Source organism: Oncorhynchus clarkii, chromosome 12 (genome assembly GCF_045791955.1).
Source record: "Oncorhynchus clarkii lewisi isolate Uvic-CL-2024 chromosome 12, UVic_Ocla_1.0, whole genome shotgun sequence".
NCBI lineage: Eukaryota > Metazoa > Chordata > Actinopteri > Salmoniformes > Salmonidae > Oncorhynchus > Oncorhynchus clarkii.
In genome coordinates this window covers 31,472,480-31,486,578 of record NC_092158.1, presented here as the reverse complement: position 1 = coordinate 31,486,578, position 14,099 = coordinate 31,472,480, and the positions used below count along the sequence as shown (strand labels likewise).

At 41.6% G+C, this 14,099-nt stretch overlaps 1 protein-coding gene and 1 pseudogene across 2 annotated transcripts; both read left to right on the top strand.

Annotated features, from left to right (window-relative positions):
- Nucleotides 1–2,768: 2,768 nt before the first annotated feature.
- On the top strand, nucleotides 2,769–4,244 carry LOC139422447 (uncharacterized; annotated as a pseudogene).
- Nucleotides 4,245–6,830: 2,586 nt separating this feature from the next.
- Nucleotides 6,831–13,792, top strand: LOC139423059 (schwannomin-interacting protein 1-like). 2 transcript variants are annotated; one of them, XM_071174667.1, is made up of 7 exons: nucleotides 6,831–7,064; nucleotides 7,634–7,848; nucleotides 10,123–10,256; nucleotides 10,372–10,450; nucleotides 10,589–10,699; nucleotides 10,830–10,947; nucleotides 11,375–13,792. In XM_071174667.1, the coding sequence occupies exons 2-7, from the start codon at nucleotides 7,642–7,644 to the stop codon at nucleotides 11,467–11,469; spliced, it is 744 nt and encodes a 247-aa protein (XP_071030768.1). In that variant the 5' UTR covers nucleotides 6,831–7,064; nucleotides 7,634–7,641; the 3' UTR covers nucleotides 11,470–13,792. The 2 variants fall into 2 exon arrangements, with proteins under 2 accessions (XP_071030768.1, XP_071030769.1); XM_071174668.1 differs by lacking the exon at nucleotides 6,831–7,064 and having other exon boundaries at nucleotides 7,463–7,848; nucleotides 11,375–13,788.
- Nucleotides 13,793–14,099: the final 307 nt, after the last annotated feature.

The window sequence follows — 14,099 nt, the reverse complement described above, 5'->3', positions numbered from 1 at the left end:
CATCTTTCTTGGGTGTTTTTCAGGGTCAGTAGAAAGGCCTCTTTAGTGTCCTAAGTTTTCATGACTGTGACCTTAATTGCCTACCGTCTGTAAGCTGTTAGTGTCTTAACGATCATTCCACAGGTGCATGTTCATTAATTGTTTATGGTTCATTGAACAAGCATGGGAATCAGTGTTTAAACTTTTTACAATGAAGATCGGTGAAGTTATTTAGATTTTTACGAATTGTCTTTGAAAGACAGGGTCCTGAAAAAGGGAAGTTTCTTTCGTTGCTGAGTTTATGTATACGGTTAAGGTGACTAGGCATCAGGATATAAGATCAACAGAGTAGCAGCAGCTTGTAGTGAGTGTGTGTGCGTGTGTGTAGAGTCGGTATAAAAGTAGGTGCATGTCATGTGTGAGTGAGCAGATGATGGAGTGAGTGTGTGAGTGTGCATAGAGACAAAAATATAAAGGTCAATGAGGATACAAGGTTGACTCAGATAGTCCATGCAGCTATTTTGTTAGCTATATACAGTGCCTTGCGAAAGTATTCGGCCCCCTTGAACTTTGCGCCCTTTTGCCACATTTCAGGCTTCAAACATAAAGATATAAAACTGTATTTTTTTGTGAAGAATCAACAACAAGTGGGACACAATCATGAAGTGGAACGACATTTATTGGATATTTCAAACTTTTTTAACAAATCAAAAACTGAAAAATTGGGCGTGCAAAATTATTCAGCCCCCTTAAGTTAATACTTTGTAGCGCCACCTTTTGCTGCGATTACAGCTGTAAGTCGCTTGGGGTATGTCTCTATCAGTTTTGCACATCGAGAGACTGACATTTTTTCCCATTCCTCCTTGCAAAACAGCTTGAGCGCAGTGAGGTTGGATGGAGAGCATTTGTGAACAGCAGTTTTCAGTTCTTTCCACAGATTCTCGATTGGATTCAGGTCTGGACTTTGACTTGGCCATTCTAACACCTGGATATGTTTATTTTTGAACCATTCCATTGTAGATTTTGCTTTATGTTTTGGATCATTGTCTTGTTGGAAGACAAATCTCCGTCCCAGTCTCAGGTCTTTTGCAGACTCCATCAGGTTTTCTTCCAGAATGGTCCTGTATTTGGCTCCATCCATCTTCCCATCAATTTTAACCATCTTCCCTGTCCCTGCTGAAGAAAAGCAGGCCCAAACCATGATGCTGCCACCACCATGTTTGACAGTGGGGATGGTGTGTTCAGCTGTGTTGCTTTTACGCCAAACATAACGTTTTGCATTGTTGCCAAAAAGTTCAATTTTGGTTTCATCTGACCAGAGCACCTTCTTCCACATGTTTGGTGTGTCTTCCAGGTGGCTTGTGGCAAACTTTAAACAACACTTTTTATGGATATCTTTAAGAAATGGCTTTCTTCTTGCCACTCTTCCATAAAGGCCAGATTTGTGCAATATACGACTGATTGTTGTCCTATGGACAGAGTCTCCCACCTCAGCTGTAGATCTCTGCAGTTCATCCAGAGTGATCATGGGCCTCTTGGCTGCATCTCTGATCAGTCTTCTCCTTGTATGAGCTGAAAGTTTAGAGGGACGGCCAGGTCTTGGTAGATTTGCAGTGGTCTGATACTCCTTCCATTTCAATATTATCGCTTGCACAGTGCTCCTTGGGATGTTTAAAGCTTGGGAAATCTTTTTGTATCCAAATCCGGCTTTAAACTTCTTCACAACAGTATCTCGGACCTGCCTGGTGTGTTCCTTGTTCTTCATGATGCTCTCTGCGCTTTTAACGGACCTCTGAGACTATCACAGTGCAGGTGCATTTATACGGAGACTTGATTACACACAGGTGGATTGTATTTATCATCATTAGTCATTTAGGTCATTCAGAGATCCTCACTGAACTTCTGGAGAGAGTTTGCTGCATTGAAAGTAAAGGGGCTGAATAATTTTGCACGCCCAATTTTTCAGTTTTTGATTTGTTAAAAAAGTTTGAAATATCCAATAAATGTCGTTCCACTTCATGATTGTGTCCCACTTGTTGTTGATTCTTCACAAAAAAAATACAGTTTTATATCTTTATGTTTGAAGCCTGAAATGTGGCAAAAGGTTGCAAAGTTCAAGGGGGCCGAATACTTTCGCAAGGCACTGTAAGTGCTGTTATTGTGAAGTGGAAATGTCTAGGAGCAACAACGGCTCAGCGCAAAGTGGTAGGCCACACAAGATCACAGAACGGGACCTCTGAAGCATGTAGCGCGTAAAAATTATCTGTCTTCGGTTGCAACAATCAATCAAATGTATTTTACATTTTACATTTTACCTATGTCACAAAGTGCTATAAAGAAACTCACTACCACGTTCCAAACTGCCTTTGGAAGCAACGTCAGGAGCTTCATGAAATGTGTTTCCATGGCGGAGCAGCCACACAGCTTAAGATCACCAGGCGATGCCAAGCGTCGGCTGGAGTGGTGTAAAGTTTCCAGCCATTGGACTCTGGAGCACTGTTAACGTGTTTTCTGGAGTGATGAATCACGCACTTAACCATCTGGCAGTCCGACGGACAAATCTGGGTTTGGCGGATGCCAGGAGAAGGATACCTGCCCGAATGTATAGTGCCAACTGTAAAGATTGGTGGAGAAGGAATAACGGTATGAGGCTGTTTTTCATGCTTCAGACTTTCCAGGAAAGGGTATCCACATAGTTTTGCTAATGTAGTCTAACGATTGATCTGGACTGATCTGGAAAACGTCTGGGCCAGGTTAGGTGCTCAGGAAACACTCATGGCCTTTGCCTCATGCCATCTCTCTTTATATCCCTCTCTCTCATCCCCCTGTCTCTATATATTGGCAAAGTGATCTACAGTCACTCATACCGCCACACAGGGCCTATCTCAGGTCAGTCGGTGGTGGTGCTGGGTGCTGGCACCTTTTAAAAAAAAAAAATGTTAACCTTTATTTAACTAGGCAAGTCAGTTAAGACTGAATTCTTATTTTCAATGACAGCCTAGGAACAGTGAACTGCCTGTTCAGGGTCAGCTCGGGGATTCGAACTTGCAACCTTCCGGTTACTAGTCCAACGCTCTAACCACTAGGCTACCCTGCCGCCCCTCAGGACATCAGGACTGGACATCTCACTAGAACTGGGTTGATCTAATGCCCAGGTGACTCTGAGTCCCTGCCCTTCCCTCTGCCCTATTGGGTCTACCAGGCTGTGGTGGAGGTCCAGGAGGGTGGGTCTCTGCAGTTCCGGGATGGGTCCATTATCCAGGCCCAGGTCCTGCTGCTCAGTACGGGCTACAACTTCAGCTACCCCTTCCTGGAGCCAGCCCAGCTGGGCCTGGAGATCCAGGAGCACCTGGTAACCCACTCTACAGGTTCCTGATGCCTCCAGCCTTCCCATCACTCTTCATCATAGGCATCTGCAAAATTATTTACCCCTTCCCCCACTTTCACTGCCAGGTGAGGAAGGAGGCTGGATTTTTGATGTTGTTGATAATCTTATTTTTTGTTGAACAAAATGTCTGGCTATCCCACCTCTCCCTCACCATCTCTCATTCACTACCCCTCTCTCTCTTCAGTTTGCCCTTGCAGTGACGGAGGGCTCCATGGCCCTGCGGTCACGGGCTGAGATGCAAGAGGAGGACCAGAGAGAGATGAAGAGGAAGGCGGAGAGGGGGGTGCAGCTCAAACATATGCTGAAGATGGACAAGGACCAGTGCCCAGACCTTTGCTCAGACTGGGAGGTTTCCCCCTCTGCCCCCTGTCACGCAGAGCCTGTATGAGGAGGTATGGAGGCAGAGACATGTTCACCCACAGAACTACAGGCAGCTAAACTATCGACTCATTAGTGACACCCAGTGGGAGCAACAGGAACTACAGGCTGGTGAATGAGGAGGAGAGGCAGCTTGGTCTCATAGACTAGATGTAACATAGTAAATGGGTAAATTCAGAACAGTGACACTAGTATGATATGTAATGTTTGGTATGGTTACATAAGACAGATGGTTACTTAAGACAAAAACAAAACTCAAATGGGTGGGCGTATAACGCAAATGTCTAGCAACCCAAAGGTTGCGAGTTCAAATCTCATCACAGACAATTTTAGCTAATTAGCAACTTTTCAACTACACTGAACAAAGTTATAAACCCAACATGCAAGAAAATCAGTCAATTTAAATAAATTCATTAGGCCCTAATCTATGGAGGTCACATGACTGGGAATACAGATATGCATCTGTTGGTCACAGAAGCCTTAGAAAAATGGTAGGGGCGTGGATTAGAAAACCAGTCAGTATCTGGTGTGACCACCATATGACATCAGCAAACTGCTCGCCCACACGATGGACATGCTATCTGGCCTGTACAGTTGAAACCGGGATTCATCCGTGACGAGTACACTTCTCCAGTGTGCCAGTGGCCATCGAAGATGAGCATTTGCCCACTGAAGTTGGTTACCATGCCGAACTGTAGTCAGGTCAAGACTCTGGTGAGGACGACGAACACGCAGATGAGCTTCCCTGAGACGGTTCCTGACAGTTTGTGCAGAAATTATTTGGTTGTGCAAACCCACAGTTTCATCAGCTGTCCAGGTGGCTGGTCTCAGATGATCATGCAGGTGAAGAAGCCGAAATGTGGAGGTCCTGAGCTGGTGTAGTAACGTGATCTGCGGTTGTGAGGCTGATTGGACATACTGCCAAACTCTCTAAAATGGCCTTGTGTAACAACTTTAGACATCTGTGACATTGTGTTGTGTAACAACAAAACTGCAGCTCTTAGAGTGGCCTTTTATTGTCCCCAACACAAGGTCCACATGTGTAATGATCATGCTCTCTGCTTGATATGCCACATCTGCCAGGTGGATGGAATATCTTGGCAAATGAGAAATGTCACCCATTGAGCATGTTTGGAATGTGCGGGATCGACATGTACGACAGTATGTTCCAGTTCCTGCCAATGTCCAGCAACTTCACACAGCCTTTGAAGAGGAGTGGGACAACATTCCACAGGCCACAATCTACAGCATGGTCAACTCTATGCGAAGGAGATGTGTCATGCTGCATGAAGCAAATGGTGGTCACACCAGATACTGACTGGTTTTCTGATCCACGGCCCTACCTTTTTTAAATAAATTAAGTTACCAACAGATGCATATCTGTATTCCCAGTCACGTGAAATCCATACACATAGATTAGGGCCTAAGGAATTCATTTAAAATGACTGATTCCCTTCCCTTATGAAGTGTAAACTAATTTGTTCACAAAATTTGAGAGAAATACGCTTTTTGTGCATATGGAAAATGTATGGGATATTTTATTCAGCTCATGAAACATGGACCAACAATTTACATGTTGTGGTTATATTTTTGTACAGTATACTTACTACTTTTTAACTACTTTACAACTACTTAGCATGTTAGCTAACCATAACCTTAACCCTTTTAGCTAAGCCTTCCCCTAACCCTTTAAACTAACTCCTAAACTTAACCCCTAACGCCTAGCTAATATTAGCCAGCTAGCTAACGTTAGCCACCTAGCTAGAATTCATAAAATATTGTTCAGTTTGCAAATTCGTAATATATTTATAGTTTAGCAAATTCGTAACATTGTACGTTTTGCAAATTTGTAATATATTGTACTTTTAGCAAATTCGTAACATATAATACAAATTTTAATTTGTATCATAAAATACGAAATGGGTGATGGACATTCACAAATTAATACATACCATACGAAACGCAACATATCATACAAATGGAGTGGGACGGATTTACGTACAGAATACACAATAATATGAAATGCTCTTAGACCAGGTTGGGAGAGGGGAGTAGAAAATAGGAAATTACTGAAATTTCATTTTTGTCACCCCCCAGTTTTATAATTGGAATGTGATACAAAACGAGGCAACGGTATACTTTAGGTCCATGCGGACGCCTCCAAGCGGTCGAGTTGGCTGTTTGGAGTGTTTATCTGGCTAGATTTAAAAATATATAATAATAATAATATCCCTCCCACTTCTAAAACCAAAGTTGCGCCCCTGCTTGAAAGCTTTGGATAAATGGACACAATGACATAGGTCTTCTCTCCTGAAATGTTACCTTGACATTATGTATTGTAAATGTAAGTAATATATACATTTTCATCCACAATCCTAGATAAAGTCATGTTAGTAGTCTATAACAAATGCACCGACTTAGTTTCTTTCACTTATTGTAAATAGAAAACATGTAATATCTTATTGTCACATTAATCAATATTAAAAAAAAAAATTAATATGGTATTTCAATATAATCCTTAATTAACTTTACAAAATGTGTTTCCAATGTCAAAAGTGCCCAGCTTCACGGAAATAAAAAATTACAAGAAAATAATAGAACCAAATTGTCCACTTTTTATTAAATTACTATTTTAATATTTTTTACATGTCCCTTATAAAGAATGACATTATTTGAAAAACAATTGAGATGTTTACGTTTTTTCGCCAAATGCTATAATGCATTTGACTGTCACTAAAAGCAATCCTCGTGACTTTCTGTTTCCCACCGGGTGTTCCCATCTGGTTTGAATCGTCATCTCCAAAAATTGTGAAATTGGACACCTAAGAGTATATTCTAACCCTTTCTTAGAACTCTCCTTTACATTGTTTCCCGATCGAAATGTAGGACCAGAGTCAGATCACACCCGCTCGTTTTAATCTTAAATGGATATTGCATGTCATGTCAACCCTTACAGGAACCCGACACAACAATAATTAAACGGGATATGCACCGAGGGCTCAACTGGTGGCGCATTGGATGTAGGAAGCGGTCGTATTTCCCCTGCTGCAGAAGGTAGAGGTTAAAAATCTGTGGGAACGTCTCAGAGGAAAGAGGGGGCGGGAGGAAAGGGAAGGGGTACGGGAGAAAGACAGGCAGGCAGGCAGGCAGGGTGTTTCCTTAACTTCAAGGAAGAGTTTAATCAAGTTAATAGATTATTGTGGGCTATTAAAACGATACACCACTGGGAAACCGTACGTTATCAAATTTTAAAAGACACAAACAAGAGAAGGAGACCGCGATGTTGGGAATAGGAAAACTGCACCACGGTCTGGAATAGGTAAATCAAAGTATCTGCTTGCCACCCGCCCCTTTCAATGTTCAACTTGTAAACAACAAGTCTTCAACGATGTGTGTGTGTGTGTGAGTTAAATATCAATGGAGAAGAGTTACTTTGTATTCGTGTCGTGCGCGCCTTCCAGCACATTCATGGCAAGAAATCTGAGCGCAATCGTTCTACAGTCAGACATAGCGAGTCTGAAAATTATTTACTTCCAGCTTTTAAAACAGAGTGGGAATTTTGGGTGTAGTCTAGTGCATGTAATCTTAGTTCAGTTGATGGGAAAGGTAAACAATTCACTATTAGGAAATAGACTAGTCTCTCCTACAGTTCAGGCCAAGTGTTTCCCAACGTCTCTAAGCAATACTTGTTGGTTTTTTCCCCTGAGTATCCTGGTATCATATTGTAAGATTGTGCACAGTGTATAATGGTGTTGGCAGCTGCTAATTGATAAACAAACTTAATTATTTATCAGAGACAACCCACCGTGAATCACTTTATACCAAATTAAAATGAATCAAATCTTCTTCCTTGGCCTCCCTTTCTCTGGCATCTGCCCACCACAACAGGGTGAAGGATGGAGGGAGAGACGGAGAAGGAGACAGCAGAGGAGAAGGAGAGTGATGAGACACAGCCGTTTGCTGGGGAAGGGGCAGGGCGACTTTGTCAGAATGGAGAGTCCTCCGAGGACGACCAGGACCTACCCATCATGCACTGGGAAGACCTGAGCCTGAGGATCGCTGAACTGGAGAAACAGGAAGAGGAGAGGAGAGAAAGGGCAAAGGTCAGCGGGCATGAAGGGAGTGTGAAGATGTTGTGACAGTTCTGAGATCAGCTTACCCGCTCCAAACCCTGACCTTAATAATTATCAGGAACAACACAACACTGACCATAGATTAAATGAAATTGTATTTGCCACATGCGGCCAAATACATCAGATGAGACTTTACCGTGAAATGCTTATTTATGAGCCATTCCCCAAAAAATGAGTTAAAAAGTAAGACAAACAAATACAATGGTCAAATAAGGATAAAAAAAGGAAATAGTAACACAATAACGAGGCTATACTGTATGCAAGGAGTACCAGTATCGTGTCAATGTGCAGGGATGTGAGGTAATATTACATGTAGGTAGGGGTAAAAGTGACTAGGAAATCAGGATGGATAACAAACAGAGTAGCAGCAGTGTACAGTGGGGCAAAAAAGTATTTAGTCAGCCACCAATTGTGCAAGTTCTCCCACTTAAAAAGATGAGAGAGGCCTGTAATTTTCATCATAGGTACACTTCAACAATGACAGACAAAATGAGGGAAAAAATCCAGAAAATCACATTGTAGGATTTTTAATGAATTTATTAGCAAATTATGGTGGAGAATAAGTATTTGGTCACCTACAAACAAACACGATTTCTGGCTCTCACACACCTGTAACTTCTTCTTTAAGAGGCTCCTCTGTCCTCCACTCGTTATCTGTATTAATGGCACCTGTTTGAACTTGTTATCAGTATAAAAGACACCTGTCCACAACCTCAAGCAGTCACACTACAAACTCCACTATGGCCAAGACCAAAGAGCTATCAAAGGACACCAGAAACAAAATTGTAGACCTGCACCAGGCTGGGAAGACTGAATCTGCAATAGGTAAGCAGCTTGGTTTGAAGAAATCAACTGTGGGAACAATTATTAGGAAATGGAAGACATACAAGACCACCGTGGGGTCAAAATTATCACAAGAACGGTGAGCAAAAATCCCAGAACCACACGGGGGGACCTAGTGAATGACCTGCAGAGAGCTGCGACCAAAGTAACAAAGCCTACCATCAGTAACACACTACGCCGCCACGGACTCAAATCCTGCAGTGCCAGACGTGTCCCCCTGCTTAAGCCAGTACATGTCCAGGCACGTCTGAAGTTTGGTAGAGAGCATTTGGATGATCCAGAAGAAGATTGGGAGAATGTCATATGGTCAGATGAAACCAAAATATAACTTTTTGGTAAAAACTCAACTCGTCGTGTTTGGAGGACAAAGAATGCTGAGTTGCATCCAAAGAACACCATACCTACTGTGAAGCATGGGGGTGGAAACATCATGCTTTGGGGCTGTTTTTCTGCAAAGGGACCAGGACGACTGATCCGTGTAAAGGAAAGAATGAACGGGGCCATGTATTGTGAGATTTTGAGTGAAAACCTCCTTCCATCAGCAAGGGCATTGAAGATGAAACGTGGCTGGGTCTTTCAGCATGACAATGATCCCAAACACACCGCCCGCGCAACGAAGGAATGGCTTCGTAAGAAGCATTTCAAGGTCCTGGAGTGGCCTAGCCAGTCTCCAGATCTCAACCCCATAGAAAATCTTTGGAGGGAGTTGAAAGTCCGTGTTGCCCAGCAACAGCCCCAAAACATCACTGCTCTAGAGGAGATCTGCATGGAGTCTTGTGAAGACTTACAGAAAACGTTTGACCTCTGTCATTGCCAACAAAGGGTATATAACAAAGTATTGAGATAAACTTTTGTTATTGACCAAATACTTATTTTCCACCATTATTTGCAAATAAATTCATAAAAAATCCTACAATGTGATTTTCTGGATTTTTTTTTCTCATTTTGTCTGTTATAGTTGAAGTGTACCTATGATGAAAATTACAGGCCTCTCTCATCTTTTTAAGTGAGAGAACATACACAATTGGTGGCTGACTAAATACTTTTTTGCCCCACTGTATGTGAAGTGTGTGTGTTGGAGTGTAGTTGGAGTGTCAGTGTAGTATGTGTGAGAGTCTAGTGAGTGCATAGAGCCAGTGCAAGAATGTAATTGAAAAATTAAAAAGGGGGGTCAATGCAAATAGTCAGAGTGCCCATCGGCATTTAGGGGCAACTTAATCCTACTCTCTTTGCTTTATACATGTTAATAATATCCACCGGCATTGAAAAAGACTGCGATGATGGGTTTAATGACACCTATTGCTTACACTCTCAACTCCCCCGCTACCACACATCTCACCTCTTCCCTCCTCCCATGTCATCCCTCCATCCCTGATCCCTCCCTCTGTTCCTCTCTTTCAGAGTACGAGTGGGTCGGAACAGGGGAGTGTGTCAGGGGGCTGGGCGGAAGAGAGGCAGGGTGGGCTGTGGAGGAAAGATGAATGGGAGGATGAGGAGGACTACGGAAGATGTCGAGTCACGGTCGTCTCGTCTAGGTAACAAAAGTCAAAAACAGTCAATCTCATTCTCAACTTCATTCTTTATTCTCTGAAACCATATAATTTATGTTCTCTCTTTTAACTGTTCATGCTTTTTATTTTCTTATTTTAGATTCCACAACCAAAAAAATCTACAGTTATGCTACATCAACAACAGTGAGAGTGAGGATGAGGAGGGGGCTGTCAAAGAAGTGAGCGAGTCCCTCCTGTTTTATAGTATAGCCCAAAACGGGGACAAAAACCTACACACATTGCGGCACTCTAGGGCCAAATATGAAGATATGCATATGTACCCATGCCATGCGTTTGTTTTGTTTCCTGTTTGTCAGGGTTCTATAGGACCAGGTAGCTATGGTTACCACCCCTCTGGCCTGAAGTTGGAAGTGAGGGCCGCGCTGAGTGCGCTCAAAAACAAGCTGTTAGCTGAACAGAAAGAGGAGGTGAGAAGAATGGAGAAGTGTGGACTGTGGAGTGAAAGAAATAGGGTTGGAAGAAATAGAGGGAAACAGTGGGCATGTGGTGGGAGAGAGGTAAGGATTGGTATGTGTAAATAATTCCTGTGTGTCACAGCACCTTGCCTGCAGTAGTGTGATCACTAAGAGGACGCATCTGGAACGCTGTGACCTGCAGACCTGCTCAATACAGCAGCTCAACTCCCTCAGGACCTCACTCAACCACGACATACACGGTCAGTAGGCGGTCATTGCATGGTAATCATGGTCTTTACATGGGGCGGCAGGTAGCCTAGTGGTTAGAGCGTTGGACCAGTAACCGACAGGTTGCTAGATTGAATCCCCGAGCTGAAAAATTACAAATCTGTCATTCTGCCCCTGAACAAGGCAGTTAACCCACTGTTCCTAGGCCGTCATTGTAAATAAGAATTTCTTCTTAACTGACTTGCCTAGTTAAATAAAGGTTAGATAAAAATAAAATAAAAACATGCAAATCATGATCATAACATGGAAATCGTAGTCGTTACATGGGAAAAAAGGTGGTTATTACATGGTAATAATGTGTCAGTAAATGAACTGGCAGGTGAGTGCTTGCTGTACGGTTTTTGTGTTTAAGGGTCTATATGTTTTTGTGCAAAATAATATTCTATTCTATTCTTGCAGACCTGAGCTCAGAGTTGGTGGGTCACCTGTTGATAAGGGACCAGCTGAGAACCAAACAGGACGCCATGCTCCTGGACGTACAGGATCTGACATAACCCTCACCCACAGGTGCACAGGACAGGAAGTCGTTGTGCTCAACAGTGGATAAAGTGATGCTGTCCAAGATATGCCACTATGAGACTGTCAGAAGTGTTGCCATAATATCCTACTTAACATATGATTCTTCGATAAAAAGGAGAAATGTTGATGAACACTAATGAGCACCATCTTGGACCGGCATCATAATGCAATCCACATTACACAGGCATGGTACAGATGCTCAGCTATGTAAAGCCAACTGACATTTACTTCTGAGGTACTGACCTGTTGCACCCTCTACAATCACTGTGATTATTATTGGACCGTGCTGGTCATCAATGAATGTTTGAACATCTTGAAGAACAATCTGGCCTTAAATGGCCATGTACTCTTATAATCTCCACCCGGCACAGCCAAAAGGGGACTGGTCACCCCTCAGAGCCTGGTTCCTCTGTATGTTTCTTCCTATGTTCCTGCCTTTCTATGGAGTTTTTCCTGGCCACCGTGCTTCTACATCTGCATTGCTTGCTATTTGGGGTTTTAGGCAGGGTGTCTGTATCTACTTACATCTACTGATGTAAAAAGGGCTTTATAAATACATTTGATGGATAACTTTCTCCTCATCATCCCCCCTGATCTCGAACAGCATAATCTTAATTATCATCATTAGTGGAGAGAGTACTGTATTAGGACCTATTTTGATTGATGCATGCACTTAATTAACAAAAAAGATTTCATATCAGAAAGAGGAGTTTAAGCCATTTGTGATGTTTGAAACATTTCTAATATCTGAATCCTAGTCCATTGCCAGTGGTAAGAAAAATCATATTTTTATTATTTCTTCAGACGGAGAATCTTCACAGCCATAGTTTAAACCATTTACATATCTGAGGGATACCAGCTTTTCCACAAGTTTCATTGTGTAAAAATTGCAATATCCTTGACTTATTAATGTAAGGGAATTGTACACTTACAGCCTGTGTAAAACAAGCTAACAAGCTAAGGGGTTACATATTCAGGCTAATTTGTTTCTAATTTAGGAGAATTATCCTCTTGTATAGTTGCTGATGTAAGGGAATTGTCCACTTATATTGCCTATAAGCCTTTGGGTATTGACATGTATGTTGACTCTTGTGATATACCTAGGTGGTTTGCGTCCATAACTATAACTACTATCAGCATAGGAAACCACAAAGCTGCTATTGTGTGATTCCATGTGAGCAAAGCCCGAAAATAATTTTGTATCTCAGATTGTTCTGGCAATTATCACATAGAAACGTCATTGGGAAGATGAATGTTTGATAGGCTTTTTACATTTGTGACACACACCATTTTTTGGAAAATGATTATAGTGGTCATTTTAGGCCCTTTTTAGAAATATTGACTTAAATAATATACTCTACAAGTACATCAACGTTCCAGAGTGGGCTCTCTGCTACTTTTAAAGTTATAAACAATTTTATGAGCACCATCAACACAGTGAAAGGAAAAATGGATTAAAAAGGAACTGTGATAGGTCCTTCCTTAACCCAATGTTAATTTCTATGTATTAAATTGATAATTTCTTCAAAATTAGCAGAGCCCACCTTCGAAATATGTGTTTGAAGAGTATATTGTTCTAAACAAGATGTCTAAAAATAAGCTAAATCAAAAAGGGTACCTTTGAGATGTTGATAATATTTTTAATGTTGAATAAATTAATGGGATTTTTTTTTTCAGAATACAGCCGTAATCCATATTTTAAAGCACACTATAAGGAGTATAATTACACCAAGATGGCTGTACCGTGTACGGTTCACAGATTATAGGGTCTAAAAGAGCCTAAAATGGCCACATTCATCATGATTTTCAAAAAAATGGTTTGTGATACAAATGTATAAGGCATGTTAAACATCCTTCCTCTCAATTAAGTTTTTATGTGAGAATTGCCAGAACATTTTGAGATACTCTAAAAATAAATTGGGCCATTCTGGAGTGGAATTTCCTTGTTCCATTCATTATGTCTAGGTAAAAGAGATTTTCCTGACCATGTGACCTCACCAGTAGCAAACACCAGGCTCTAGTTACTGACCCCCTCTTTCCTGTTCAAGTTATATAGTCAGGTAAACCTCCTGGCCATATGACCTATTGTGCCTTGTCAAGCAATTATTATATGTCGTACTTTCACAATCTTGTGTATTTGTAGGTTGATGGAAGAATGAACTGTGATAGCAGATTCATAGCTATGGGAAGGGGATGAGTGCCCTGAAGTAACATTTAACTTTTTTGTCTCTGAAGTATTTTTCAGTATTTACTTTAAAAAATAATTTTGCATTCATTAAACCTTAGTTATTTCATGTTGTGTGCTGTCACTGTGTGTGTGTGTCTGTAATGCTGCTAGCTCAAATCAAAGTTTATTTGTCACGTGAGCCGAATTCAACAGGTGTAGGTAGACCTTACAGTTAAATGCTTACTTACAGGCTCTAACCAATAGTGCAAAAAGTTGTTAGGTGAACAATAGGTAAGTAAATAAATAAAACAACAGTAAAAAGACAGGCTATATACAGTAGCGAGGCTACATACAGACACCGGTTAGTCAGGCTGATTGAGGTAGTATGTACATGTAGATATGGTTAATAAAGTGACTGTGCATATATGATGAACAGAG

What these genes read in the sequence shown, in the direction of transcription:
- LOC139423059 (XM_071174667.1), top strand. Translation starts at nt 7,642, where the DNA reads ATGGAGGGAGAGACGGAGAAGGAGACAGCAGAGGAGAAGGAGAGTGAT. An exon ending in AGAGGAGAGAAAGGGCAAAG is followed by an intron (nt 7,849 to 10,122) that starts GTCAGCGGGCAT and finishes CCTCTCTTTCAG; the next exon opens with AGTACGAGTGGGTCGGAACA. An exon ending in GTCACGGTCGTCTCGTCTAG is followed by an intron (nt 10,257 to 10,371) that starts GTAACAAAAGTC and finishes TTCTTATTTTAG; the next exon opens with ATTCCACAACCAAAAAAATC.